This window comes from Xiphophorus hellerii, chromosome 24 (genome assembly GCF_003331165.1).
Source record: "Xiphophorus hellerii strain 12219 chromosome 24, Xiphophorus_hellerii-4.1, whole genome shotgun sequence".
In the NCBI taxonomy this organism is placed as follows: Eukaryota; Metazoa; Chordata; class Actinopteri; order Cyprinodontiformes; family Poeciliidae; genus Xiphophorus; species Xiphophorus hellerii.
The window spans coordinates 6,066,935-6,094,877 of NC_045695.1; the positions used below are offsets into that span (position 1 = coordinate 6,066,935).

Consider the following 27,943-nt stretch of genomic DNA (forward strand, 5'->3'; position numbering starts at 1 on the left):
ATTAACAACGCAGTGGGCACGGGCAGAGAAAGAAAAGGGCTCTTATGTAGACGAGGCGGTCTGCGCCCGCTGTTTCTGCTTTCAGTGCAGACTCGATCACCACAGGAAATGTCGGTGAAGGTGGTTAGCGCCCTAACGACCCTTTTCCTGTGATATCACGTGGAACTGGCGTGCCTTGGTTTTGCCCGGTAATTGGTCTGACATCACTAAAGGAAAACACGTGAAGGCAAAACGATTAATAAGTACTCTTAACAGAGCCCCAAACCAAAGTGGCTTTACCCCTATCATGTTTTCATAAGCTGTCCTTCAAGGCCTGCTGGGTTGACCGGCTTGCCTACTGTAGAAGCAAATAACAATATGGATCTTTCTGAGTTACTCACCTCTTCGCAAGAACAGGCCTGGTGTTTGTGAGAAATCTCTCTCGTCTTGGAATCCAGAACTTAGAGTGAAAGGAGCTGCTATAAAGGCGCTTTGGCAACACGGTTCTGTGATATGGCACCACATAACCCACCTACAGCGAGCCAGTGAAAACAGCCCAATGTGTTCTGAGACAAATGAAGTCGGCTTAGGCCCAGCTTAAAAATCTTTGCAATAGTTGATTTTAGTCCATTTGGCTAATAATTTCCCAGAGAGTTGGCATATTGAAACGTTGGAGGGAAGATAGAACATGTATTACTTCCCTGCTGAGTGGCTTTTGATGAATGGGAATTAAACAAAAAAATGTGTGTTCTCATTTTACTTGGTGATTATTATTCTTAGCAGCAGCAGTAACAGAAAACAGCACAAAAAATCTCAAATTAGTAAATGGCAATTTTTTAACATTTTTTTAATTGATGTGAACTAAACTACCATGGCGTCCTTTAGACGTGATCTGCTTAGCTACATAAATGACTTTCAGTAACACGACTTTCAGTGTTAACCTGCGTTACATCCATGTGCCTTTCACACACTCGCCGACTTTAATGATGGCCAGAAGAAAATGTATCGTCCACTCCTTTTATGGTTACTCTGCCAAACTGGCCGCCACAACTCTGACAGGAACATTCAACTTGTAACCCAAAACTTAAAGCAGCCTACAAGACGAGAGGATTAGCAGCCAGACAGGGAAAAACTCCAGAGTGGCCAGGAGAGAAAGCGGCTCATCACTGCAGCAGCAATTGGTTGCAAAAACAAACAACAGCTCTGTCCCTGGAAGGACGTTTTATAGACGGCGATGACTGTTGTAGGACATTTACCGACGTGTGTTTTGACCGGGAACATAATAATCGCAGTTCGACCTCATCACATGCTCCACAGCTGTAGCTGATACTTTGTTTGCATTGTTTCATGTAATGACATCATGGAACTCCAGTCTGGACCTACATTGGTGGCAAACCTCTTTTATTCAACAAGTACTGCACACACACCATGCAGGACTTCAAGAAGCAGTTGTAAACTCTTTTCTGTTCGTCAGATCTACCTTAGCTTTCGAAAACAGCAATTTAGCAACAGAGAGATATGCCTACTTTGTGACTCTACATTATTCTTAGGAAACCCGCCCATTTGCTGGTTTCTTTCCGTAAGCATACAGGATCTAAATTGTTAGATAGTGCCAAAGATCCTAATCTAACTAACAACACAAAAAAAGTTGACGGTACAACATGAAACATGGATTTAAAGGAATATCTGAAGTTTTTTTTTGGCCCTAAAATGTAAATAGTAGACTTACAGTATATGAACAGGGATTCAGGATGTGGACTGGTATGAGGTCAGTATTTCCAAGCAGCTCACTGCTTGTTTTCTGCTGGGAAAACAGAATTAAATTCAACGTAATAGCAGCAGAGGTCATTTCGAAATTATTTTTGCGGCATTTTAAGCAAAACTAACTCTAAATGCCGCTTTCTATCTGCTATGCCTGAATACGGGGTAAAGTTTTGGATTATTTGCTTAGAAATGACTTTTAAGTGCAAGGTTTTGCGCCGTGAAGCCAAATGTTTGAAGCCCATGAAATCAGCCAGGAGGAAAAAAAAAACCCAACATGTTTTCTCTGAAAGCAGCTCCCGCATGAGAACGCCTGGCGGAACCAAAAATAGCAACCCAATCAAAAGAACGAGGAATTATTTTGTAAATGTGAACCAGCTGTTGGTAGTGTAAACGTTCGGTCCCCTGCCTCTGCTTGTTGCTTTGATGCAGAGAGAAGAATTTGGATGAAATCTAAAGAAACTTCAGATTTTCTTAAGTTACATTATGATTCAGTTTCTTTATTTATTCAAAAACTGACAGTTCATCTACAGACTAATTTGAATGTAGTTCATACATACAGTTTATTCTATTTTTTTTTTTTAAAAAAGACAACATTTTCCTTACAAATAGTTGCTTTTAACAAACATTCATAGACTGGATGATTCTGTGGGTGCAACAAGAGCCCACATCATCAACCTTCACCACCGTGCTTTATTGTTTTCGTTCGTTCTTTTTTCTTTCCACTCCAATAAATCCTGCTTCCTAGATTTATTAGTTATTAGAAGTGCATTCATTTGAACCCCTGGCTGCTTTGTTTGTGCTTTTCGATTTTCATAGAAAGAGTGAAGAAGTGGATCCTAGCTTAGTTTTAAAGATTCCCTTTAACCCTTTCATGCATAGTGGTCACTACAGTGGACAGCTATCTAAAAGCCATTTTCTTGTGCTTCCTGTGGATTTTTATATTATAAATGCACACAGACCACTGAAGTGGACACTAATGCATCATAAAATATACCATCAACTACTGGCCATCAGCTGCAAATGCAAGAAATTATTTTTGTTAAATACAATATGGCCGACAGACAAAAAAGCATGAGAACCGACCCGGTCCCTCCTTCTACTGTAGACGACTCTTGCAAGTAAAAAAAATATTGTGACATCAGATAACCCCTAAGGAACAATACTACTGATGTATTTTTCAAATAACAACTTTGTATTTGGACAAAATTACAATTGATCACATAAAAATAAAAAATAAAAAAAAAATTATTTTTACAAAAAAATGTTCCTACCTTTTTTATGCCTTAAGAAAAGAATTTTAAAAAATGGAAAAAAAATTCTGACACAAAGGATCATAATTTATGCATCAGAGGGTTAATTTCCAAAGCACATTTGTTTTTGACAGCTTTTAAAAGAAGATCTAAAATAGCAATTCACACAAACACATAGAATAGTATCACACGCAGCTATTTTGAAGTGCCAACCTATTCTTCTAGCATAAACATAGCTGTAAATATTATGAAATGTCAATTCTAGACTGCGATTCTAATATTCTGTAAACTTAAACTACCCTGCTACCATAAATTAGCTTTAGCTAAATCGGCATCTATTGTGCTATTTACTTCAGGTTGCATTTGTGTTATATTTGTATGTGTGAAATTATAGTTTAAAATATATACAGTGTACAACATCCCACCAGCCAATACAGAACCGCCATTTATTGTCTTTGAAGCTGATTGGCTGTACTCCCAGGACCGGAAATAAAGAGAACTGTTTTATATTTTATAAGCATTTTTAGGAGTCTCAAAGATTCATAGATTTACTCTATTCATTATTCTAGGCTGTGGTACATAGCCTGGCATCTACACATATTCTATTAGCATACAGATGCTAAAAGCAAGGACTAATCTAAACTGTAACTGGTGGTCTCATATGTTTTTTTTTTAGAAAATTTTTAATTTGACCCAGCTGAGGTGTTCCTGATAGAGTGGGCTAGTTTTATGAAGTCTCGTGGATGTACTGCAGCAGCCACAAAAGCCTCCCTTCCCAGCTTGAATTTGACCTCAGCAAACGCTGGCTAACCAAAGTCGAACCCTGCCTTTAAATCTTCCTGCATGTGAAGAATGCACACAGAGGTCCAAGTCAAACGAATATCTTCCTCCTCACCGTGATATATAGTTGGTGCAGCTGGTTGGGTTTCCCTTTTCTTTTTTTTTTCCTTTTTCCCATTTTTTCCCCCCCTTCTCCTCACTCTCCTTTGCTCAGCCTCTACTGCTGCAAACATAATGTTCCACTGGTGGTTTTCTCTTGTTTTCCCCTTACTTTTTACCCTTGCATGTACAGATCCAGCGCTTCTCGTCTCGCTGCGTGTTCTGCTCCACCCACCTGGAGATAAAAGCCAAAGATTTCACCCGAGCTGCTGGAAAGCGAACTCCTCGGAGCTCTACAGTACTCCCAGCTCCGCTGCTGCAGCCACAGTTAAAGGTAGGTCATCTGTCGCCACTTCCACTCATGGATGGGATTGTGCATTGTGGATGCTGTCAGTGGGACGTTTGATTCCTAGAAAACAAAGTTGTTGTTTTTTTTAGATTTTTCATGACTAAAAAGCAGTTCTGAAATCAAAGATCACACATTAAATCACACAGAGCCGACTAAGGAGGAAACGCTTTGTTGTGGAGGCTTTTGCATATCATACATGACATATTCCTTCATGCAGAGAGAAAAAGGAATGAAAGTCCAGGAGATCCACCTGGGAAGAATAACTCTGGATTGTGCTTGTTAAAATAAATGTGCTGTGCAGCAACTTGACAGGATTCGGCACAAGTTAATGGAGTAGCTTAACATTTTGGGATCTTTGCTTCGCACATCTGTCAGCAGCACTGCTGGAAAAATGTCGACTGGTTTCTGGTTTTTTAGCGGCGTTAAGAGGAATTTGATTTTCAAGGCAGACTGGAGGAAAACAATTGAAGTTGTGAGCGAAATTCTTTTTGCTTTTAGATGGTAAAACAGGATTTGTGGAATTTTAAAAAATCCAGCCTGAGTTCTGCTTCTTTTCCCTTCGCTGTTAAAACATCAGGGGGTTTTGGGCTTTACACTCTTATGGATAGTAAGGCATTTCTTTGACTCGATTTGGTTCCAGCAGAAGAACATGCTTTCCTATAATGAGCTTCACAGACTGTACAGTGTTATTAGTTTCTTAACTGCTTTTTAATGGAACATAAAAGCTCTGGATTTGTCATAAGATTGTAAGAAATGTTCTTTCAGGTCTTCACCAAGCCAAAAAATATCATATTAAAGGAAAAAAACTCTTATATTTCATAAACCGTTGGAGATCTTGTAGCTGCCAAGCAACTCGATTTTTAGGATTCACAAATAACGAGTTTTTCTTCTACTCCAGTAACAACATTGTGTTTCTTAAGATGCTTTCATCCTTTTTTTTTTTTTTTTTGAGACTAAGTGAAGAACATTTGTTCCAGAGCTCTAAACTCAATCCTTTTACATCGCTCTGTTTCCTTTTTGGAAGAGAGCGCGAATCTGTGAAAAAATAAAATCCCTTTTCATCTCCAGCTCTCTACCAGACACCTAAAGGTTTCGGGTCAACACGGACTTTAATCTGTTAATGTCCTTACATAAATCCCATGTTCTATCTCAAGAAATGTAACCTCTCTACATGCTGCCACCACCATGTGTCACCGGGTTAACTTTGTGCTCTTGATGATACTCAGTGTTGTTTTTGTGCCATTTGGAATTGTGAATGAAAAGTCTTTTTACAACGGCCTATCAACTTGATTCTTAGAATCCATCTAGGAAGTGGAAAGACCCTATTATCAAGAGGAAACGTTTGATTTTGCGGGGAACTTGAAGGACGTTTGTCCAGCTTCCTTTTAGATCGGTGAAGGAATCGGTTAAAGCATGGCCACAGGCCCTGTGCGTTTCTGCGGCGCATCAGACTGCCTGAAGGTGGTTGCATTCCGTCGTCTGCAGCCTGAGTCCTGGCATCACACAAGCTCCAGCTTTCCAGCTTCTTATTAAACGCTGCCGCTCAGTAGGACTAAAAAGTCTTACATGCGAGTCCAAATAGTCAGAGAACAACCACCGGATGCAGATGAAAAGCTGTATGACGGGATTAGGAAAAACTATTTCTTTTCATTTTATAAATGAGCAAACCTACTGTTATTAGTGCAGTTACTGTGCTCAAGATGTAGATTTGAATATATATTTTTGAAATTTTAAAACGGGGTCGGCATTTGGGTCTCTGGCGGGGTTAGGGGAACCTGTGAGGCTGCCCAGCTGGTGTGATGGAGTTTGTGTGGGGCCTCAGTACGGGTTCCTAGCTGACAGGCTCTGTGTAGTTGTTTACTGTTATTATTCTTATTATTATGTTTTTATTTTTCTAACATATCATGTTCGGCAGTGTGTCACTGAGAGTTTCTACGCGAGTGTCAAGGTGAGACCCAATGGGTTTACTTTCACAAGCATTGCGTTATTGCTTTCGCCATGATGCTCACTTAAACACTCTAAAAATATCTAAACCTGCGGAAAGAGAAAAAATTGAGATGAGATGAAAAACAATATGGAGAACGACATGAGATTTTAAAATTACTTTGAAGAAAGCCTCAATAGGCTTTATTCTGCTTTTTTGGGGATTTTTTCCACACACTCAACAAACCGTCTATTTTTTTTTTTAAACTTCAAACCTTAAGACAGTATTTCAACTGTGCATGGTCAGCAGTTACCATTCCCAACGCTCAACATACCATTAGACATCCCACCATTGGTTGCTATGCCTCTAGCATCAGAAGCATCAGACCTGTTGTGCTTACTTATTGTTCATGTGTCGTCCTTCACTCTGTTGCCCTTTATCAGCTCTACTGAAAACCGAAAATGCCTCCAAAATGCCTAGCAGGCCCTCAGAAAGCTTGAGGGAAGATGAGGGGCAAAAAAGCTAAATTTAAAAAGTATCCAATAAATTTTATTTATTCATTATTTTATGCATAGCCCTGCGACAGCCCCGCCTCTCGCCCGAAACTTTCGCTGGAGCTAGGCACCAACACCCGTTCCAACCCCACTAGGGAGAAGGATGTCAAGAAAACGGATGGATTTTATTTATATCACAAAATCCAGTTTGTTTTTCAGTCATTGTTATAAAATATAAGTTAAAATAGTTCAAACATTATTTCTCATTGCTCATTTTATCGATTGGCTGCCAGTCAGGCTTACTTCACTCCTCAAGCTAGCATAGCAGCTTGATAAACGGAATGGAAACGTCTCTGACAAGAAAAAGACCAAAGTTCTGCTATGGAAACCTTAAGAACTCCTAGCTGACTAAAATCAGAAGGTATGACGCAGCATTCATGACAAATGAATGTAATTATTATTGAATAGTGAAAAAGAGTGAGAAAAAACGTTCTCGACGTTGATGTTTTATGTTTTGTAGCATTGTCTTTGGGATAACAAAGGGGGTCCCTGCCTGGATGCTAGGGGTCATGAGGGGTCATGACGTGGAAAAGCTTGTGTAGCCAACAATATTTTCATATTCATATTCTGAAGTCAGTCTGATAAAGCTCTCTATCTGCTGTTTTCTACCCAGAGCAGCACCATGGCTATGTTCTTTAGGTTTAGCTCAGTGTTGCTAACCTTTTGGATTAACCAAAATGTTGCAGTTGGGTTTTTATCACACTGTAATACATCCCTCCACAAGGCAACTAGTGTTTGTTGGAACGTCCTGCTGTGCAGACCCTGCACACAAAAATCCCAAGCGGCGCCCAAAACCCACCAATCCACCTGAGGGAATCCAACTCATGCAGGTATCACCAATCAGACGCCCATTACTGCTGGTCTGGAGAGCTTCACTCACACCGTCAGGCTGGATTGTTGATGCCCTCTGTTTGTGATTTCAGATTAAAATGTGGGAAAACTTTTGGAGGTATTTGTGGTTTGGTTACGATTACATTGGAGAAGATGTGATTCATGCAACATAGCGACTCCCCAAACGAGAAACAAAAACGCAAAGATCATTTTTTTCCAAAATGTTTCCCCCTCAATTTAGATAACCATAAGTTGAGTAGAAGTAGGTCCTCGTATTGTCACCAAATGGTTGGAGAAAATACCGATCAGGCCTTGCTGGATAAAAACTCTTAATAGTTGGACCGTTGTAGGAACACAACATCAGTGTCACTTCATCACAAAGTTGCAAAAAGCCAAATAGAGATTGTTGTCAAGCGAAAACAATCTAAGTCTGTGCTTACTGATGTCTTGAGTGTTTTGTAGGCATGAAATTCTCGTAGTATAATGACTTATACCATAGTATATATTTACACTGACTTTTTACTGACTTTATAACCACACTGTAGTAGAACATGAGCTAATTGCTCTTGCTTAAAATGTAAAAGCAAGAATTAATCTCGACACTGCTAAACTAATATAATAACAGTTTTAACATTGATTTATTTAGATTTCCATGCAAAAATGTTGTGGTCTGTTTTATCGGCTGATTCTGCAAAACAGTTTCAAGAAGCTTCTGTGGCGTGAAAAACGACAAAAAAACTATTTTTTTGTCGTTTTTTTATTTAAAATATTCAAAATCTCCAGCCTACAAAGATGAAATACCTACTTGACACGCTATTGGCTGACCACTTTAAAACCAGGTATGCCTTTTACTTTCCTTGGTGCTGATTGGCTGTTTCCCCAAAGATTGGCAACAAAGAAGCTCCTGTGCCAGTGTTAGTGCTACGATTGTTTCTACTGAGCATATTAATGCAGCCTAAAGTATCTTTGGCGTTTGAACAATTCCAATAGTTATAAAGGTTTTTAGAGGCAGTCTCAGGTATTCCACAGTAGATCACCTTTAGACCTCCTTTGTCTATCATGATATCTTTCACTATACTCAAAAGAAATTCAAAGAAACTATGTCTTTACAAACTGGGGCTATTTCTGCTGATGTTTTTCATAAAACCAGTGTGGACCAGCAAGCAAATTTCATGAGCTCCACATTTAGTCCATCTTGAGGCATTAGCTGTTTTGACTCGTATTCACACAGTTCAGGAAATATATTTCTGCAGTTTAAAAGCACCAAATTCCCCAGCGGAGTCTGTGGTTTTGGGAAACATTATAAGATCTGGTTATTGGCCAAAACACTTTCATTGCTTGCAAAAATATTCATTCACTTGGAGGGTTTTTTTTCTCCCCCCCCCACTTATGAGTCATTGCAAATATGAAAAATAGCTGAAAAAATGAGGAATGTGGCAAAAAACCCACCCTGCAAAAAAAAAAAAAAAAAAATCTGATGGTCAAACTGAAGGCTCAGAAATGCAGACGCGCCTGGGATGCCGTTTCCTTCCTGCTGTGTGAGAAAGTGGAACATGTCATGAGAAATAAACTCTAATGTTCAAACCGGAGTGTGCAAAACTCTAAGCTGCTATTAACTTGCTATCCACAGACATTAGATACTCTGTTTTGACTAAATTCAAGGGCTAACAGGAAAACCTTTTTTCCAAATGATTTAAGTTTTTTTATTGGAGGAGGGGAGAGAGCCTGGGATGAAAATCGTGGCTAGACGTTTGGTGACTTGTGGTTCTTAGCGCTCCAAGAGAAAAAGAGAAACTGCAAGGAAGACTGATGAATAGATAGAGAAACTGTCTGGTTTTCCTTTCTGCTTTCTTACTGACTTTTACTTTTTAAACTCTTGAACTGAATATCTGGTCCAGGAGGCTGGGCTTTCTTAATGCAAAGAAACTGAATACAGACGTGAACGAAAGTTGAACGAGAGGAAATCGACGTTGAATTTCAAGCGATGGAACCACTTTGTAGCCAACTATGAAGAGAGGAAAGGGAGAAAAGAGAAGCCGCTTGTGATGAACGTGGCTGTGGATTGTGGAAATAATAGCACAAATCTGGCCTTATTTGTTGGAATACTTGAGTATTTTTTATTATTGTCTTTCTGCCTGTTAGAAATAAATAAAACAATTCTAAAATGGACTTTGACGCCCTCTGCTGCAAGTTCAATATAATATCATATTAGAACGTCACAGTAGTTGGACACAAAGGTTTTGTCTTTTTTACACAGTGATGTTTTTCAAATGCATATTTCTGTTTAGTATGATGAAAGTGCCTTACAGATATTGAAAAATAAAATCGCTTTTCTCAGAAAATAGGATACAGCAGGGGATGAACAACAACACCAATAATAATAATAATATTTTTCAACTGGAAAAGGTGTGTTCTACACAGTCACATCCAGCAGACAATCATTGACACTCTGACTTTCAAGCATTTGAATATAAAGTTAAGTGTAAAAAAAAAAAAAAAGGGTTTGACTGAAAATAATTATGATGTCACACAGTCATGGTCTCTCATGACTGCCATAGAAAGGAGAAGGTACTGAGCTGGCTCTTCAGAGTGCTATGCTGAAATGTATAAGTGGAAGGTTGAGTGGAGGGAAAACAAGTAGCTGAAACATGTTAAGCTTTAGATCTAAGGAAGTTACTGCCTACGTTCATAGGGACAAAACACCACAATGGAATTTGATCAAAGAAGCCATAGTTCATAGGGAACTTCTTCAAAGTATATAAACAGAAAGAAATCTATAAATCAGTCTGCAGCCAAGTTGTCGTAGAGGTAAAATAGATATTATTAGGGCTTAATTAGTAAAAGGGCAGCAATTTTGCTTATTTCATAACTTCATAACCTTTGACCTTCTCTCCTCTGGTCTGTTTAACAGCGACAGTCTCAGATCAGCTCAGCCCTCCAGGACTGTCAGCAGCAGAAACAGCAACTTTATACCTGTTGGGGGAAAATATAGATTATATTTGCTTTGCATTGTCCCAACATGATGCCAATGATATGGTAGGATCCGATTAAATTCTTGATTAATATGGGTTGTTGCGTTGTTGTTGTTGTTCGGTGTTTTAAGATCTTGTTCAGTGTGCCCCTTTTTAACTTTGAGCTCCGGCCCCTCCAAAGGTCTCTGCACGGCCCTGAGTGCTTGACACACATTCCTGTATGTCATGTTGTGGAAAAAATGTATTGCCTGTAAGATGAAATCACTTAATCAGGCTTATTGTGCACAACACAGTGAGCTCACCCCAGAGTAATAGCTCTTAATGGGTTTTATACCAAGGAGAGGATGGGTCTGTATCGTCGAATAGTTGTAAATGACCCTGATACTGAGGAAATGGATAGGACATCATTCCATGTAGTTTATATTGGCGTAGCAGGTAAGTCCACAAAAATAGACAAGAAATAGTAACAGCTATCCACTAACTTTGTGGAGATGTGCTTGGAAGCTGAAGACTGAAGGATTAGCTCTGTCGTGATGGGTTCCAGTTTCCTAATTGAGGTGAAGATAACTTCCAACGGGAAGAGGGGAAACTGCGGGTTCGTGGTTTTGGTCTCTTTGTGGGTGTCTTTGAGATTTTCCAGGTTCCGGAGAGAGGTCTCGGCTGAGTAAGTTCTGGGTTGATGACGTGGAGGCTGTGGTGGAGGGCGGACAGGTAAGTTCAGGCGTGGAGGAAGACAGAGGAGCAATCCGACTGCCAGCTGGGAAATCCAGGAGCGGTTTAAGGTTAGTCTGCAGGGGCGAAGATGGAGCTCGGGCAACCAGTGGGTAACTATCCACGGCATCACGAAGGAGGTAATCCAAAAAGCCAGGACTAGGGCTTCACAGGGAAGCACCTGAGAGAGAGGCAACAAGAGTCGATTACTAGAAGTACTTCTTGGGGAAATCACAAAGAGCTGGACAGGCTCAGAGTACCATTACTGGCAAACACTCAGGTGACGAGGTGCTGGCAGTCTGCTCCTCTTAAGCTCCAGGATGATTGGATGAAGAATCACAGATGCACTGGCATAATCAGCGGGTACGCCCCTCCAGGTGTGAAGCCTCTAACACCATCTGGTGGATGAAGGATGAAGCAGCAGGCGAACAGAAAAAAACCCACAAAGAAAACCAAAAAAACCCGGTTCCCAACAAGCTCCAGCCTTGATCCTGACAGCCCTGTCCTGTCCTGTCCTGTCCTGCTAAAATCTCTGGGTCTGTAATGCATTTCCCTTCTAACAGATGTTTCCTATTGCTTTCTTAGCTATGTCATTCTATTGGAAACTGACTGACACAGTATGAAATAAGTTTGCTAACCAAATAACAAGCAGAGTGATTATTTTGTGTCAGTTTAGTTGCATTTCTTGGTTGTTTTGAAACGCAATATCTGGCACAAAATCAGCAAATTCTGCTTGTAAATTGACTTTATAAAGCAAAAAAAATACCCAAAAAACATATTTTTATCTGGGAAAATATTGCCAATATATTGTAAAACAGTTGGAACAATTCCACCACTGCAATAAAAACCATTGACCAAACACAAATGTCCTCAATATCCATGATACAGAAAAGACAGCGATAACCTTATTGTTTACATTTCTAGGTCCGGGCATTAGTTTTATTGAAATATCTACCTACCTTATGTGCAAATAAGCTATGTACTCATTGAAGGTTGATGTCAACTGAGATTGTGTAAGACCAACTATAAAAAAACAGGGTTCCTAAATTACTAATGAAGCGTCAGATTTAAGGAGTGGTGGAAATGTTTAAAAATATAGCCACTCTCTGTGTGATGTAAACCAGAGATAAAGTTCAGCTGTATGATTAAGATGTTTCCATTATTTTCCATCCTGCATAATCAAGCGCTGACATGTAATAGTTTGATAATTTGATGCTTATCAGAGTTCCATTCTGCGGTGGAAACACATGGATTGCTGCTCTTTACTCTGTCTGGGAACCAAAAGATGATTGGTGATACGGACTTTCTCTAATCCAGCCACTTTTATTATAGGTAATTATTATCAAACTCTAGCCAACTAAAACTTAACTCATATCAGTGGGATAAATGTTATTGTTGCTCAGCTGAAGAAAATCATCACCAAACAGAACACCTTGCGTTTTTCATATCTGCTAAGACAGTCCAATTATATGCTATATTCTTGGAGTATGTTGAGCCCCTTAGCGCCAGTTGAACCCTGTTATTTCACCCCATCTTACCTGACTACTCAGGGCTTCCTCTACGTGTAATCAATCGTCATAGAAAAATAAAAGCCACCACACCTTCCGAATGAACACCGGCAGGTCCTGCCTGCCTGCGACTCTGGCTGCTGTGTGCTGCGCTGCTCCCAGAAGTGAAGGAAAACTAGAGAAGGTAGTCTGAAGAAGTAGAGAGAGATAAAAGGTGTAGAAAGGTGCCAAAGGAAGGTTAACTTGAGTGTATTTTTAGTTCAAGCCTGTGAAACGACCCTAATGTTTAACGTAAGTTGCACTTGAACGACAGTAATGTTCTTCCGTAATATAGTTTGGCTTTTATGCTAATATTTCAGATTTTGAAGACTTCCTGTTTGCCCCCATCCACCCAACTCAATCTGGTTTCTTCAACATGACAATAGATTTGTGCTCCTTAAACAGAAACTGCTTACCAACCTGTGTTTAAGATACTTGTATTGGTTTGTTCTTGTGTGGGGTTTTTTTTTTATGCATATTGCCTGTAGATCATAAAGACTAGTGTGTGCTGATTGTTGCCCTGTTGCCTCACGAAACGTGTTCACCAGTCACCCACAGGAGATAAAGACAGCTTGTTTGAGTCCAAGAGCTTTGGACTACAGCTGTGATCAGTTAAGTGTCTCATTGTGTAACATCCTCTTGAATTTAAAAGCTCAGAGCTTACGGATCACTCTCTGGTTCGAAAAGGACGCTTGGCTAGATATTTCATGCAACTGTGCGCTTTTTGGCAACATGAAAAACATCATTAACTGTGATATTAAGTTGCATAGTCACTTTTGTGACCCAGTAAGGTGTTTTGTGGGTCAAATATATGCTTTACATCCGTGAGACATGTGTGAACACGTTTATCTATAAGAGCTGGCATGTTTTTGTCAGTTAATCCGACATTTCTAACGGTGTCGCCCGACTGGTCGAGTCATTTTAATGTGAGTTTGCGTTCAGGAGTGAGTGACATGATTAACAATGGCAACATTCACAAGCTCTTCTCACATGATCAAATAGGACATCAGCTCTAACCACATCGTTCCTAAGCTCACATCAGTTCCATGTCCATAGGACAAAAGTATAATAATTTTTTTTTTTAAATGAAGTACATACAAAATATGAAAATAAAAAAAAAAATTTAATAAGACAAAATGGAAAATTTAATCATAGTGATAATGTTAATGTTGATTATGTTGAAATATTAATCTATATGACAATATATTATCAAATAAGTTGGTCAAATACATTTTTTTATTTATTTCTTGGATGCAAAAACTGGCACATTAAAAACTTAATTGAGGCATTTATTTATTTCTACCGTTATTCCAACTTTTGACAGGATTAGTCCTCCGAACCTACTGCTGCCAATATGCAAAATAATATTAATAGAAAAAAAAATTTACTTTAATAAATTCTGCTAACATCCTCAAATGTTCCTGAGGGGAAGGGCAAGGTGGGCGTTTTTTGTGAGTGCCTTCAAATTTTACCAATCATATAAATGTCTGTGACGAAAATAATAAGGGAAATAAGATGTACTTTCTATCAGAACGGACTTCATAATATTTGCTAAACATGTACAATCACAAAAAAATAAAGCCCTCATCCATCTATTATTCAGAAGTGTCCATGAAGAGGATCTTGCACAGGAACCCGTCATCCTCAGTGCTGGTTACTTTTTCTCTATTATGGTGATTGTGTATTTTAAATACTTGCTTCGCGGATATGTAAGCAAATCTTACTAAAATTAGCGCAGCAATCCACATTCTTTGATCTCCATAGTTCAGCTTCATTCTAAATAAACGCTAAAGCCGGAGAGAAAACATGCATTCATGTTTATCTCACAGAGCACTCTTGGCATCACTTCGCGGATTCCTCAAGCGCAACCATGTTTAAATGATTAAAGATCATGTTCACCAATTCACAGCATTAATTAGATTATTTTATGTGCGTATGCATTGTCTAAATCCTCGAGGTACACGAGCAAAAAGGGGAATTCACATCCTTTCTTTTTGTTTGACCCTTGTGGTGCTAATAGCACCTGCTACATGTTACAACAAATTTTTGTGCAAAATAGAATTTGTTTTTATTTGAAGAAAAAAAAAGACCTGTCCTTTTTTCCTCTTTCTCCACAGAAAATGATGGCTGTTCCTCTCCATTTCTTCTGCCATGTTGTCTTTCTACTCCAGCCGTATGTAATGAACACAGCTCATGGGGGAGCATATTACGGACCAAAGCAGCCGCCTCAGCAGCAGCCTCAGCCCATCCCGCAGTACAGCGATGACTTCCCTCAGCAGCAGTTCCTGGGGAACGAGATGCCACATTCACCTTTCAGCAAAGGGATCCCGTCGCTGTCCCAGCATGGAAAAGACGCTCCACAACTGCCGTTGCCTTTGCAAATTGGAAAAATGAGGCCATTGACAAAAGGCAAAGGTGATGTTTTACACTAAATAAACAGAAATGACTCCATTGACAGGGAAGCTTTATCCTTTTTTAACAATATACTAGACAGAATCTTAGTAAAGTAGCGTGTGGTGTTCCACAAGGTTTGGTACTGGGACATCAGTTATTTATTCATCCATCCATTTTTCAATTGGTGTATTGGTAGTGTGTACACACCACACACACACATCTCATGGCTATTTGCTTGATTTTGGGTTTATTTTTAAAAGTTAATTCACATTAAAATCAAGAAATTACCATATTCCAAATAATGACACAAATTGTGGTGGTCTACTAATATTTAATAAAATATATTGTAGTCATTCATTTATTTATTCGATCATTACATCATGATCATGTATGTCTGTTTTCACTTCTTCACAGGACAAACCTTGCCAAGGGGATCTAAAGGTCCTCTTCCTGTTCCTGGTGGGAAAGGTTTCACAGACGGACCTCAAGGCATTGAAGGCCCCCCTGGACCAGTGGGCCCACCAGGTCCACAAGGCCCCCCTGGGCTTCCAGGAGAGGGGATTCCTGGATCACCAGGAAAGCCAGGTCCCCCGGGTTCTCAGGGATACAGGGGAAATGGAAAACCTGGAATGCCCGGATTACCTGGAAAACCTGGAGGCCTTGGATTACCAGGAGCCAAAGGGGATCTTGGACCAATTGGTGGTCAGGGGCCAACAGGAATTCCTGGGCCTCCAGGACTCCCAGGTCCCACTGGACTCCCTGGAATTTCAAAATCAGGAGGCCAGGGGTTACCAGGACTGCCAGGGCAACCAGGAGAACCTGGACAAAATGGTCCACCTGGATTTCCTGGTCCTCCAGGTCTAAAAGGCGATAAAGGGCTTGGTCTGCCTGGTTTACCAGGTGTGAATGGACCAGGTGGGACACCTGGTCCACCTGGACAAGTGGGCCTCCCTGGTAATGGCAAACCTGGTCTGAATGGTGTACCTGGACAACCAGGATTTCCAGGAAAACCAGGTCCTCCTGGAGAAGCAGGGCTTGTAGGAGCACCAGGTCAAAGAGGGCAACCAGGACTTCCAGGCGTACCAGGAATAGGAAAACCAGGAAAAGATGGTGTTAGAGGGTTACCAGGGTTCTCTGGAGGAAAAGGTGAACTAGGGCCTCCTGGTTTAATTGGACCACCAGGCTTGCCAGGTTATGGTAAAACAGGATTTCCAGGGCCTAAGGGTCACAAGGGACATGCTGGTCTTCCAGGACAACCAGGCCCAAGAGGTGACAAAGGTCAAGTAGGTCAACCTGGAATTATTGGTCTAACTGGTTTGACAGGAATACCCGGGGCACCAGGGCCCACTGGGCCTCCTGGTAGTATTGGCTTCCCAGGACAGAAGGGAGAAGATGGCACATTTGGCCCTAGAGGAAATCCTGGAATGAAAGGTGAAACTGGACCTCCTGGTCTTTCAGGACAGCCAGGTAGGCCAGGAGAGGGTGGACAACCTGGACAAAGAGGATTCCAAGGGCCAATAGGGCCAAAAGGAGAAGCTGGGGCTAGAGGTTTACCTGGTGCCCCTGGTGCTGCAGGATTACAAGGACCAAGAGGAGAGGGAGGAGAGTCTGGAAACAAGGGCCAACCAGGTCCACAGGGGATCCCTGGACTTACAGGACCAGGGGGACCAATTGGACCTCCTGGTCATTCAGGACAAAAAGGTGAAACAGGACCAACAGGTAACCCTGGTTATCCTGGTAATGGGGCCCCAGGAACCCCTGGTCAAATTGGTCCTCAAGGAAACCCTGGTCCCAGTGGTCCTCCTGGACTTACTGGACAACCCGGCCCTCCAGGTCCTCCCGGCCCTCCAGGAATACCTGCTGAATCTCCTGACATTATTCAATTCCTCCCTCACACAGGCCCCTACAATGGACAAGTTTACAAAAAGCCAGGCAATGGAGTCGAGATTAGAGGAACCAAGCAGCAGATTCCTGCATTCACCGCAAAACTGACCAATCCGTTCCCTCTAGTAGGTTCCCCAATCACATTTGACAAACTTCTCCACAACGAAAACCAGGACTACAATCCACAAAATGGTATTTTTACATGCAGTGTACCAGGAATCTATTATTTTGCTTACCACGTCCACTGCAAGGGAGGCAACGTTTGGGTGGCGCTGATGAAGAACAGTGAGTCAGTAATGTACACTTACGACGAGTACAAAAAGGGTTTGCTTGATCAGGCTTCAGGAAGCGCTGTACTCCCGTTGAGAAAAGGAGACACTGTTCATGTAGAGCTTCCATCAGACCAGGCAGCAGGACTTTATGCTGGTCAGTATGTCCATTCCACATTTTCTGGATACTTACTGTACTTGATGTAATAAGTAGAGGCCATTGTCATGCATTGAAAGGGAAAAGTAAGCAAGACTCAGTGTTTGTAGGCCAAGATTAGGGAATATACGTAGGAAAAACTCAGTGCTTCCGGGTGTCAGTTGCCTAGAGTAGAAAAAGGTCATAGGGTACTACATTGTTGGCTGCATAAACAGACATGGATACAGACCACACTTATTTTATTGTATACCTTTTGAAGCGGAAAGAAGACAACAATGGACAATGACGTCAATTGTAAGGACTGGCAGCCCTCTGTGCATTTGCGGGTCTGTAGCAAACAGTTTTTTCAAGGTTAGCAAACCTAACATTTGTAAACTTCATAAGTAAGTAAGTCTAGTAAGATGCAATGAAATATTAGACAATGCATGTGTAATAATTAGTAACTATCCAAAAAATGCCCCACCATCATGTAGCCTGTACAAAAAATATTGGTAACCATCTAGACATCTGATTGCCCTTAAGTCTGCTCTGGTGGAAGGAAAGTGCTGTTAATGACGTAATGGTATAAATATTGTGGCGTGAATTCAGGCAAAGATGGTGATTTGATCGAATCAGCAAGCATGTCAGGATGGAGAAAGTATGGGTCGGTTTCTAAGTGCTAGCTCTTTCCAACTTTTATAAATACCTCTGTCTAGAAGCCCCAACCAGGCCTGTTACGTCCACAGACAAATTAGCTCGACTTGAACAAGTAGAAGTCGTACTTGTACTGGCAAAACAGCTTGGGAAACAATTTCAGTCACTCCCTTCAATTTCCTAGTCTCTCACTTCCGACGTCCATCACGGTGCCTCAGTGTGATCAGGTGACATATTTGCAAAGGGTCAATATATTTTGGTGCAATTAACATTGGTTTCACTTTTACATATTTAAAGCAAGACGTGATAGCAACATGCTACCCTGAGTTATTAGTTGCCATATGCACATAATTTGCTATAAACCTGTTCACCTAAATAACTGGTTAGCATTGCTTTATTCATTTTACTGTATTCTGCGCACATTAAGAACATAAAGCCATTCATTTATTCACAATTATACTGTCGACATATGTATTTTCCGTTGTTTATCATCTCTGTATGTTTTGTATATTACTTGGCACATGAGGCTGGTAAAATATTAGTTTGGTTCAGTATTATATAAAGGCATCAAACTGCATCTACATCCACAAATTGACCAATTTTCCTACGTGTTATTGCGCTCTATTTTTCTTGTCATCATAATGATGATTATAAAGTTTCTTTAATTTATTTTATTTTTTTTCCAACTACTACTGATTACTTGAATTTGCTTTATTTGTTGAGTGGGAAAAAATATGTATTTACTTCAAAAATTTCGACAGAAACGATGTGTAAGGCCAAAAAAAACAAAATAATAAATCTATTCAAAGAGACATTTTTAAAGCAAAACCTGCCAGTTTTTCTTCCTGCCTTCAAATGATGCGGAATCAAATTTTTTTGTATATTTCTGTATACTTAAAGTGCTTCCAAAACATGTGAATTTTCTTGTTTTCCTCTAAACCGTGTCAGCGGAAGAATAAAGCTTTTGTTTCGCTCTAGAATTGTCCCACTCGTGGTGGAAGCGTGTTGGAGTTGCTCCGTTATGGTAGTTCAGATTTATTCTCTTTGTAGACTTCAAGTGTATAAACTATTCCCAATACATAAGTATTCCTCAAATGGAATACTTGCGCTTTAATTCAGTATTCCCAAGATGTTGCGTGTTTGGACCGAATTTACGACTCCAATATCTCTTTGCCCAGCTTTCGTACCATGCAACCAGACAAGAGATCTGAAAATGAGCGTTAAAAGAAAATGATGTGGATTAGCGGTGCTTGCCATAGTGTCATGGTGTCATCGAGAACATGTTACTGTGGTATACCATCACCGGTACCCGAAAATTGAACTGTTAGCATATCATGGCAGTCATGAGAAAGTCATACAGCAACAGTCTTAAGTCAGAGGGCTCGTCAACTTCGTTGCAAGATTGACTGCTACTGAAGATCCCATCATCCAAAATGAGTCTTTGAAGGTACTTAGTTGATATGAGTTACAGCAACCTTTAATTTAAATTTAAATTTAAAATATGAGGAGTATTTTAAAATAGAACTGAATTAGAATTTGAACTTCTGTTTTACTCTGCTTGATTTTTCGCTGTGTTCAAATAAAAATGAATAATTAAAATGAATACTTGCATAGCTCCTCTGCGTGGTTTTTCATTCACTTTGAAAGAGGTTTAACTCCAGGTTTATATTTTGTCCAGTTTACTTTCACTGTGTTTGACAGAGCAGTCAGTTCGACAGCTGGGTCGTTCTCTGAATTCGGTGCATTTTTTGGGTCTCACAGGTTCGATCCCGAAGATTTTCATATAATGCGAACCACATTTTTGAGAAAATCAAGAAATAGAAATATCCACGTGTCTTGGTAACATAATATATTTTAGAAACGTATGTTTTGAAACATTGTATGGCTCGTTGAAGCGTAGAGATCAGCCAAATGAGCATGTCCCCACTGACCAATGTTAACTTTTCAATGAATATAAAACAAATAAAAATAGCCAGTATCTGCTAGTTATTTGTACCATTATAAAAATACATGAACTATTTATAAAATACCAGTTTTGTTCCACCCCGTAACGGCATACCAAACCCTCCTTTTTATAAATAATGGTTCAGTCCAATTTCCTCAGCACCCGGGAAGTGACATCACTTAAGTCTCTTCCTGCTCACACTGTAAAGAGATTTAAATGTTAATGTAGTTTCTTACCTATATTTGATCATTTTTTTATCCAAAGACTGTCATCGTCAAACTCAACCTTTCAACACCGTTACGCATGCAAATGATATTTATTGTTGTTTGGGGAAAAGTAAAGAATGGTCTTTGAAACACATATGAATTTCTTGTTTTCATCATATCATATGTTGCTCCATGCCCTGGCTGATGTGGGCATCACATCACTTTTGTGTTACACTTTTGTGTAACAGTTTTTTGGGGGGGGGGTTTCATCCATACTGCTTCCCGCACCCCCTTGCAATAGTACTGCCCATCCCAAGGGGCGCGCCCCACATTTTGGGAACCATAGAGGAATGAAATCGTCCCGTTACGGGGTTGAATTTAAAGCAACAAAGAAATTCTTAACAATGTGTGGGATTTCACGCATCAGGTGGCGAGACATATTTTCTTGGAGGTTCAAAGAGTCCTTCAATAGCTACAGTGTTCAAAAACACATTTTCTTGTGTGTGTGTTATATTTTTAAGTAACCTGAGTCCCAAAAATGTACTGAATTCAGAGAATCACTCAGCTGCCATCATCGCAGACTTCCACTAGATGTCACTGTTTCTCCTCGCGGAACGACGGTCACCGCACTTTCTCTGCATAAAAAAACATGCAGCAGTTCTTCACAAAGCTCATTTTTTATGTAACCAAAATAACAAACACTTGACCTTCTTATGCTGAGCATCAGATACATCTATATTACAGAGTGAGAAGAACTGTTACGTAGAGCTCGGGAAATATAAACTAATCGAATAAACTGAGAAAGGAACCAGTCATAGGCTCTCCTCATCCGCCCTTCGCTCCGCCCATAATGGGTACTACTTCTGCCCTTACGCGAAGTGCGCATTTTTAGGGACTTCGGCGAAGTGTGTTACCCACAATTCCTTGGTGAATGTGACGTTTTGATTTAAAAGGCGGACTTATGGCGACGTTTTTTGTTTTTTTTTTCCAGTCTTAATTGAAAATAGTATGACAAGGCACACATTAGTAATAATAAAAAAAAGTTTGATCCGGTCCCAAACATCATCAGTTTTGATTTTTTTTTTCTTTGCCGTTTTTCTGTACTCTTTAAAATACAAGTGCGTTCTCTGTTTAATTGCTCTATTGTTCTTTTTTGTAGGTTTCTGTAAAGTGCAGTGAATGGGAACGTTCTGTTGTTGATCCTCACTGTTCTTAGGAAGGAGAAATGTCAGTTCATCTGGAGTAATACTGGACTTCTGTGACATTGTATTAAAACAATACTCTGTCCTTGGTGAAATTTTTTTCCACACTTCCTCTAAAGTGTACCTATTGTTTTATTGTGCTAGTTTTCATAAGCATGTTGTCTGTAAACTTTGAACGCGTTGACAATTTGTACAACTCTGTGATAGTATATCACTATAGCAGCTTATGTGCAGAGCAACATAAGCTGCTCTGCACCCGTCATGATTCCCTTTCAACTCCTTCGAGACTTAGTGGTTGTAGTCGAGGTGTCTTTGAGGTGTCTAATCTTGCTATTTCTTAACGAGTTAATTAATAAAATACAAAAATGAAATAAAATAAGATAAAAAAATATTTGAATAAAAGTCTAAAAAAAGACTAAATCAGAACTAACCCAACACATCTACCATGAGAGGCACAACTCTTTAAAATATATTATTATTATTATTAGTAGTAGTAGTAGTAGTAAAAGGAGGAGAAGTACAGTAGTACTCAATACTACTGTATTAAGTCAGACATAACACTTAATAAACGTAAACATGCGGCAAGCAGTTTTTTGTTTTTTTTAACCTTTGTCAAACAGCAGAGGGCGCTGCTGCATTCATATTTTCTCAATGGGTGTAATTCATATTCCTTTATTTAATCAGGTAAACCCCGTTGAGATCTAGATCTCATTTTCAAGAGGGGCCTGAGCAAAAAATTTGCAATACATAGCAACCTGGTTACAAGATAAAAACAATTAATACATATGCACAAGTATAAAACAATGAAAACAATGACACTGTTTCATAGAATCTTGTTGCCTATCTTTAATTTTTTTTTAATGTCTCTTCTCTACCGGAAAACAAGCCATTTAAAGGTGGGATGTTCTCACAATCTGTGGAAAATAAAAATGAATAAAAACCAGAAAATCCTGGGAGTTTGTCTTTGAATGTGAAGATTCGACATGAAGATGACAGAAAAAGAGCTACAGAAAATAAAACAATTAAAATCTGTATTGCTTTAAATGAACCCTTAGCTTTTTCTTTATCTTGAATATGTTTATCTGTATTTGTTTTTTCTTGAGGCAGAACAAATGAGGCATAACTCTGTCGTTATACAGTGTGTCTGCGAATAAAGTTTAAAAAAAAACAACATCCGCCCCCCTCTCCCTCCCCCTCACCCAACAGACTTCTTGTGGCTTTGACGTGAAGCTGTGATGTCACTCATCCTGTCTGTGACATCACAGCCGCCTGTCTTTGTATTCCCAGGTTCCACAGAGAAATTCATTTGCAGACTTCAATCTCAAACAAAACTGAACGATGGCGCGACGAAATGAATTGCTGGAGAACGTGGAAAGTTTGGAGAAGAGCTGCCGGAAGCTTACAGGAGAGAACAAGAAGCTTCAGAAAACTGTCGAAAATCTGAGGCTGAAGATTGAGAGACTGAATGCCAGGAAAAAAGATACCTGGCAGACAGAGAATGAAAGGCTGGTCAGCAAAAATGATTATTTGAAGCAACAATTCAAGACTTTAAATAGTGAATTGGACGAGGCTAAAGCGACAGTTGAACAATTACAATCAGAAAGCAAAGCCCTGTCAACACATAATAAGAAGGTAAAATGGGGAACAATGGTCGATAAAAGAAACTTTAACAATTCAATGAAAGAGAAATCGCAACAGTTGTACTGGATTGGCAAGGTGAACGAAGAGCTCACTCAAGAAATTGCTGGACTTAAATTGAAGATGGACAAACTTAAAGCCAGGGAAGAAAATTTAAAGGCTGACGAAGAAAAGATGGACCAAACAGAGACTCAGACCCTGGAAGAAGAAAGTAAAGAAGAGAAATCAAATTTATTTCAGATAATTGGGAGAACGTTCATCAAAATGTACCAATCAGGGACTTTGAGGTATTGGGTGCCACCCTGGATATTTTAATTTCGAAATAAGATTAAATAGCGACCACAAAAGCAGGGCTAGATTCAGATGAAGCTTGAGAGCAGAGGCAGAAATCTGCGGCTTCCAGAGGGAGGAACGGACATCAGAAGACCGTGACCACCGCAGGCTCCTAGGAGTCTCACAGATCCTTTCCAGGACTGTGTCTCCGACCCGCCTGCTGGAAACTATCCGTCGGACAGTCGAACCTCGGATTCAGGAAGAGCAGTGTGGTTTTCGTCCTGGTCGTGGAACACTGGACCAGCTCTACACCCTGCAGGGTCCTGGAGGGTGCACGGGAGTTCGCCCAACTAGTCTACATGTGTTTTGTGGACTTGGAGAAGGCGTTCGACCGTGTCCCTCGGGGAGCCCTGTGGGGGGTTCTCCGGGAGTATGGGGTACCGGGCCCTTTGATACGGGCTGTCAGGTCCCTGTATGACCGGTGTCAGAGTCTGGTCCGCATTGCCGGCAGTAAGTCGGGCTCGTTTCCGGTGAGAGTTGGACTCCGCCAGGGCTGAGCTTTGTCACCGATTCTGTTCATCACTTTCATGGACAGAATTTCTAGGCGCAGCCAAGGTGTTGAGGGGATCCGATTTGGTGGCCTTAGGATCTCATCTCTGCTTTTTGCGGACGATGTGGTCCTTTTGGCTTCATCAGGCCGTGATCTGCAGCTCTCGCTGGAGAGGTTCGCAGCCGAGTGTGAAGCGGCCGGGATGAGGATCAGTGCCTCCAAATCCAAGGCCATTTTTTTGAGCCGGAAAAGGGTAGAGTGCCTTCTCCGGGTCAGGGGGTTTGTCCTGCCCCAAGTGGAGGAGTTCAAGTATCTCGGGATCTTGTTCACGAATGGGGGAAGAAGGGAGCGGGAGGTCGACAGGCGGATTGGCGCAGCGTCTGCAGTCAAGCGGGCGCTGTACCGGTCCGTCGTGGTGAAGAGAGAGCTGAGCCAAAAAGCGAAGCTCTCGATTTACCGGTCGATCTACGTTCCCACCCTCGTCTATGGTCATGAGCTTTGGGTCGTGACCGAAAGAACGAGATCGCGGATACAAGCGGCCGAAATGGGTTTTCTCCGTAGGGTGTCTGGGCTCTCCCTTAGAGATAGGGTGAGAAGCTCAGTCATCCGGGAGGGACTCAGAGTAGAGCCGCTGCTCCTTCACATCCAGAGGAGCCAGTTGAGGCTCCGGCATCTGGTCAGGATGCCTCCTGGACGCCTCCCTGGTGAGGTGCTCCGGGCACGTCCCACCGGGAGGAGGCCCCGGAGAAGACCCAGGACACGCTGGAGGGACTATGTCTCTCAGCTGGCCTGGGAACGCCTCGGGATTCCCCCGGAAGAGCTGGAAGAAGTGGCCGGGGAGAGGGAAGTCTGGGCCTCCCTTCTGAAGCTGCTACCCCCGCGACCTGACCCTGGATAAGCGGAAGAAGATGGATGGATGGATAAATTGCTCCTTCGAAGCCGGAGTCCGATACGCCTGCGGTTTCCAGCGGGAGAGACGGACATCAGAAGACCGTGGCCACGGCAGGCCCCTAGGAGTCTCACATCTTTTCCAGGACTGTGTCTCCGACCCGCCTGCTGGAAACCAACGGCTGACGGGACGTCCGTGAAGGGGGGACAAGTGAGTAGCGTTTAAATTAAAAAGTGAGCGAACGATTGAGGGTCTTTGGGGTGTAAAACCCCATGAATCCTAGGCACTGATAGGAAACAGAAGGACGGCGGAGTCCGCGTAAACTGAAAAACCCGTAATACCAAGTATGTGTGTGAGTGTGAGAGTACTTGGAGGAATTTAAATACCACTAGGTATTTGTCCTCATACCAAACGGCAGGAGTGCAAACGGTGAACCTCTGGTGGATGCATGTAGGCAAGAATTTCCCACCTGAAAAGGTTGAAGAGGGAATTACCACAACAGGGGATTGATCACCGTCCTGCTAAGAATTTATCCAGTCTTTTAGAGTCCACCCTATGTGTTTTTAAGACTGGAACGAAATTGACTAATTTGCTCAAAATGGGAAAAGGGAATAGCAAATTAACAACGAAAGATAAACTCCAGTGTAAGGACTGGAAGTTTATGGAAAGACAAAACCCTAACTCAGTAAAGAATTTAAACTAATTGATAGAAAAATATAACTTTCAGGGCCAATTAAACACTCAAAAGAACTGACTGAGTTATAGGATGAAGTATGACAGAAAACAAAAATCAAATCAAAAAAAATATGAGTAGTGAAGGAATGGGTGAGTTAGAAAAGTGGATGGAGGAGCTAAAAAGAGAGAAGAAGGCAATCAGAAAAGTTAGGATAAAACAGGAGAGCAAGAAGAGTGAAGCAGATCAGGCAGCAGAGCAGGGAGGAGCTCAGGTAGGAGTTATAAGAAAAAATGTCAAATTTATTTATATAGCACTTTAAAAACAGGCATAAAACTGCACCAAAGTGCTGCACAAGAATGACAATAACAAATGAATAAAAACAGAGTATCAAAACACTAGTTCAATTAAATGCCAAGGAATAAAAATGAGTTTTAAGAAGCAATTTAAAATGATCCAGGCTGTGGGCAGATCTAATTTGGAAAAGTAGATTGTTCTATAGAAGAGGAGCAACAACAGAAAAAGCCCGATCTCCTTTCCTCTTAAGCAACCAAATACAGAAAGAAAATAAAAAGAAGATTTTGAAGATATAGAGTATAGATAGATAAATAAATGATTTAGTAAACAAAATGAAAAATAATGAATTATCTAAAAGCTGGAAAGAAAAGTAGGTGAGAGGAAGTTCATGCAAGGAGGGAGTGAGGATTGTTTTGTGGTCTGTCTGACAGTAGAGAAGTCATGATCATCGCATAAGGCAAGATTTTGATGTAGTTTTAGTTTTCTAAATTCAGAGAACAGTTTTCTCTTTAGAGTGGCTTGTTTAAGTAAGCAAATGATTTATGAGGAATGAAATAATATGGGAAGTTTTAAACGTTTCACAACTGCAAAGAAAATAATAATTTGGTGTTGTGATGCCTTGAGTGGACATCCAGAGAGGTTGACCAGCAAGTGTTAAGGTGCCAACCTGAACATTATCCAGCTGAATACCTCAATTTAGGCTTTGATGAGAGGGGGGGGGTGTTATCTTTACTTTTCCTACACACACTCGCACACATAATGCAACATGATTGGATTTGGGGAGAAGGGCGTGATTAATTTGCCATACAAAGAAACCTGGAATGGAGTAGTGGAACGGAGTGGCAATGTAATCACAATGCACTGTAAGCTATGTAATGTGTTTTGAGGCAGTTGACCAAAATCCCGGACGATTTTTAAATTCCCCCCGGACATCTTTTTAGGTCTGGAAAGTAGGACATGTCCGGGAAAAAGAGGACGTCTGGTCACCCTACCATCGAGGTAACGTCTTATGAAATGGTTATAATCCTCCTGTTTCAGTAACTATAGTTTGGTCACTAGGCACTACTGTATTGTGAAATCTTGACCATAAATGAACTTTGTTTGGCATTGTTTCAGTTCCATACGTGGTGTATTTAGCTTAGGCCTAATGTTGACTGTAGCAGGCTACCTAGACTCCTCTGTTCAAGGGGGACAGAAGCCATAGCGATAGCAATTTAGACTAAATTTAACGAATATAGGAAAGGCATGCAAGTTCAAAACCAGGTTTACAGAGATGCCAATAAGCTGCATTTCCCTCCCAATTCTTTTTTCTTTTGCATAATGACCAGTTGTGTGCACCACCTACTGACTGTGACTGATTCACTGATTTGTGAAGTAGAGTAATCGTAACAGCTCTTTTTCTTCATGTTGGCCGCATTTTCTGTACTATTTATTTTTCTCATTTTCAGCACTGACCTTACTTGAAGGGAAAACTTGAGGCTTACAAAAACTTTGTATTTTCTGTCCTGGAGGGTTTACTAAGAAGCTGGTTCAGTTGTAAAGCAGGTTAAGTTAACCTTGTGCTATAGGTAAAGCACCTAATTTTCTTAACTAAATGATGCCTGCAGGTATATCTATTAGCAGGTTTAATTTTGCCTGCACTTGGTTGGGTACATTATTTTAAATGTATTTGACAAGTTTACCAAAATATAAAAAATGTCATTCAAACTGCATTTGCCTTGTTTTACTTTTTACTTGTACTTTTCATTACATTACTTGAGTACATCCATTTTTACAGCAATTTCCATACTTAAGTACAAGAAGTTTCAGATACTTTAAGACTTTAACTCAAGTAACATTTCAGTCAGTGACTTGGACTTTTACCAAAGTCATATTTTGGAGAGGTACTTATACTTTTACTTGACTCTGAGATTTCAGTACTTTATACAACACTGCTCAATACTACTGTATTAAGTCAGACATAACACTTAATAAACGTAAACATGCGGCAAGTAGTTTTTTGTTTTTTTTAACCTTTGTCAAACAGCAGAGGGCGCTGCTGCATTCATATTTACTCAATGGGTGTAATTCATATTCCTTTATTTAATCAGGTAAACCCCGTTGAGATCTAGATCTCATTTTCAAGAGGGACCTGAGCAAAAAATTTGCAATACATAGCAACCTGGTTACAAGA

General features: G+C 40.6%; 1 protein-coding gene across 1 annotated transcript; it reads left to right on the top strand.

The window, feature by feature from the left end:
• Window positions 1-3,992: 3,992 nt before the first annotated feature.
• LOC116716154 (collagen alpha-1(VIII) chain-like) lies at window positions 3,993-19,710 on the top strand. Its single transcript, XM_032557031.1, is given in 5 exon segments — window positions 3,993-4,037; window positions 4,040-4,108; window positions 4,111-4,206; window positions 14,878-15,175; window positions 15,569-19,710. Coding segments are annotated over 5 exon segments (2,439 nt in total). The 5' UTR covers window positions 3,993-4,007; the 3' UTR covers window positions 17,515-19,710.
• The last annotated feature ends 8,233 nt before the right edge of the window (window positions 19,711-27,943 follow it).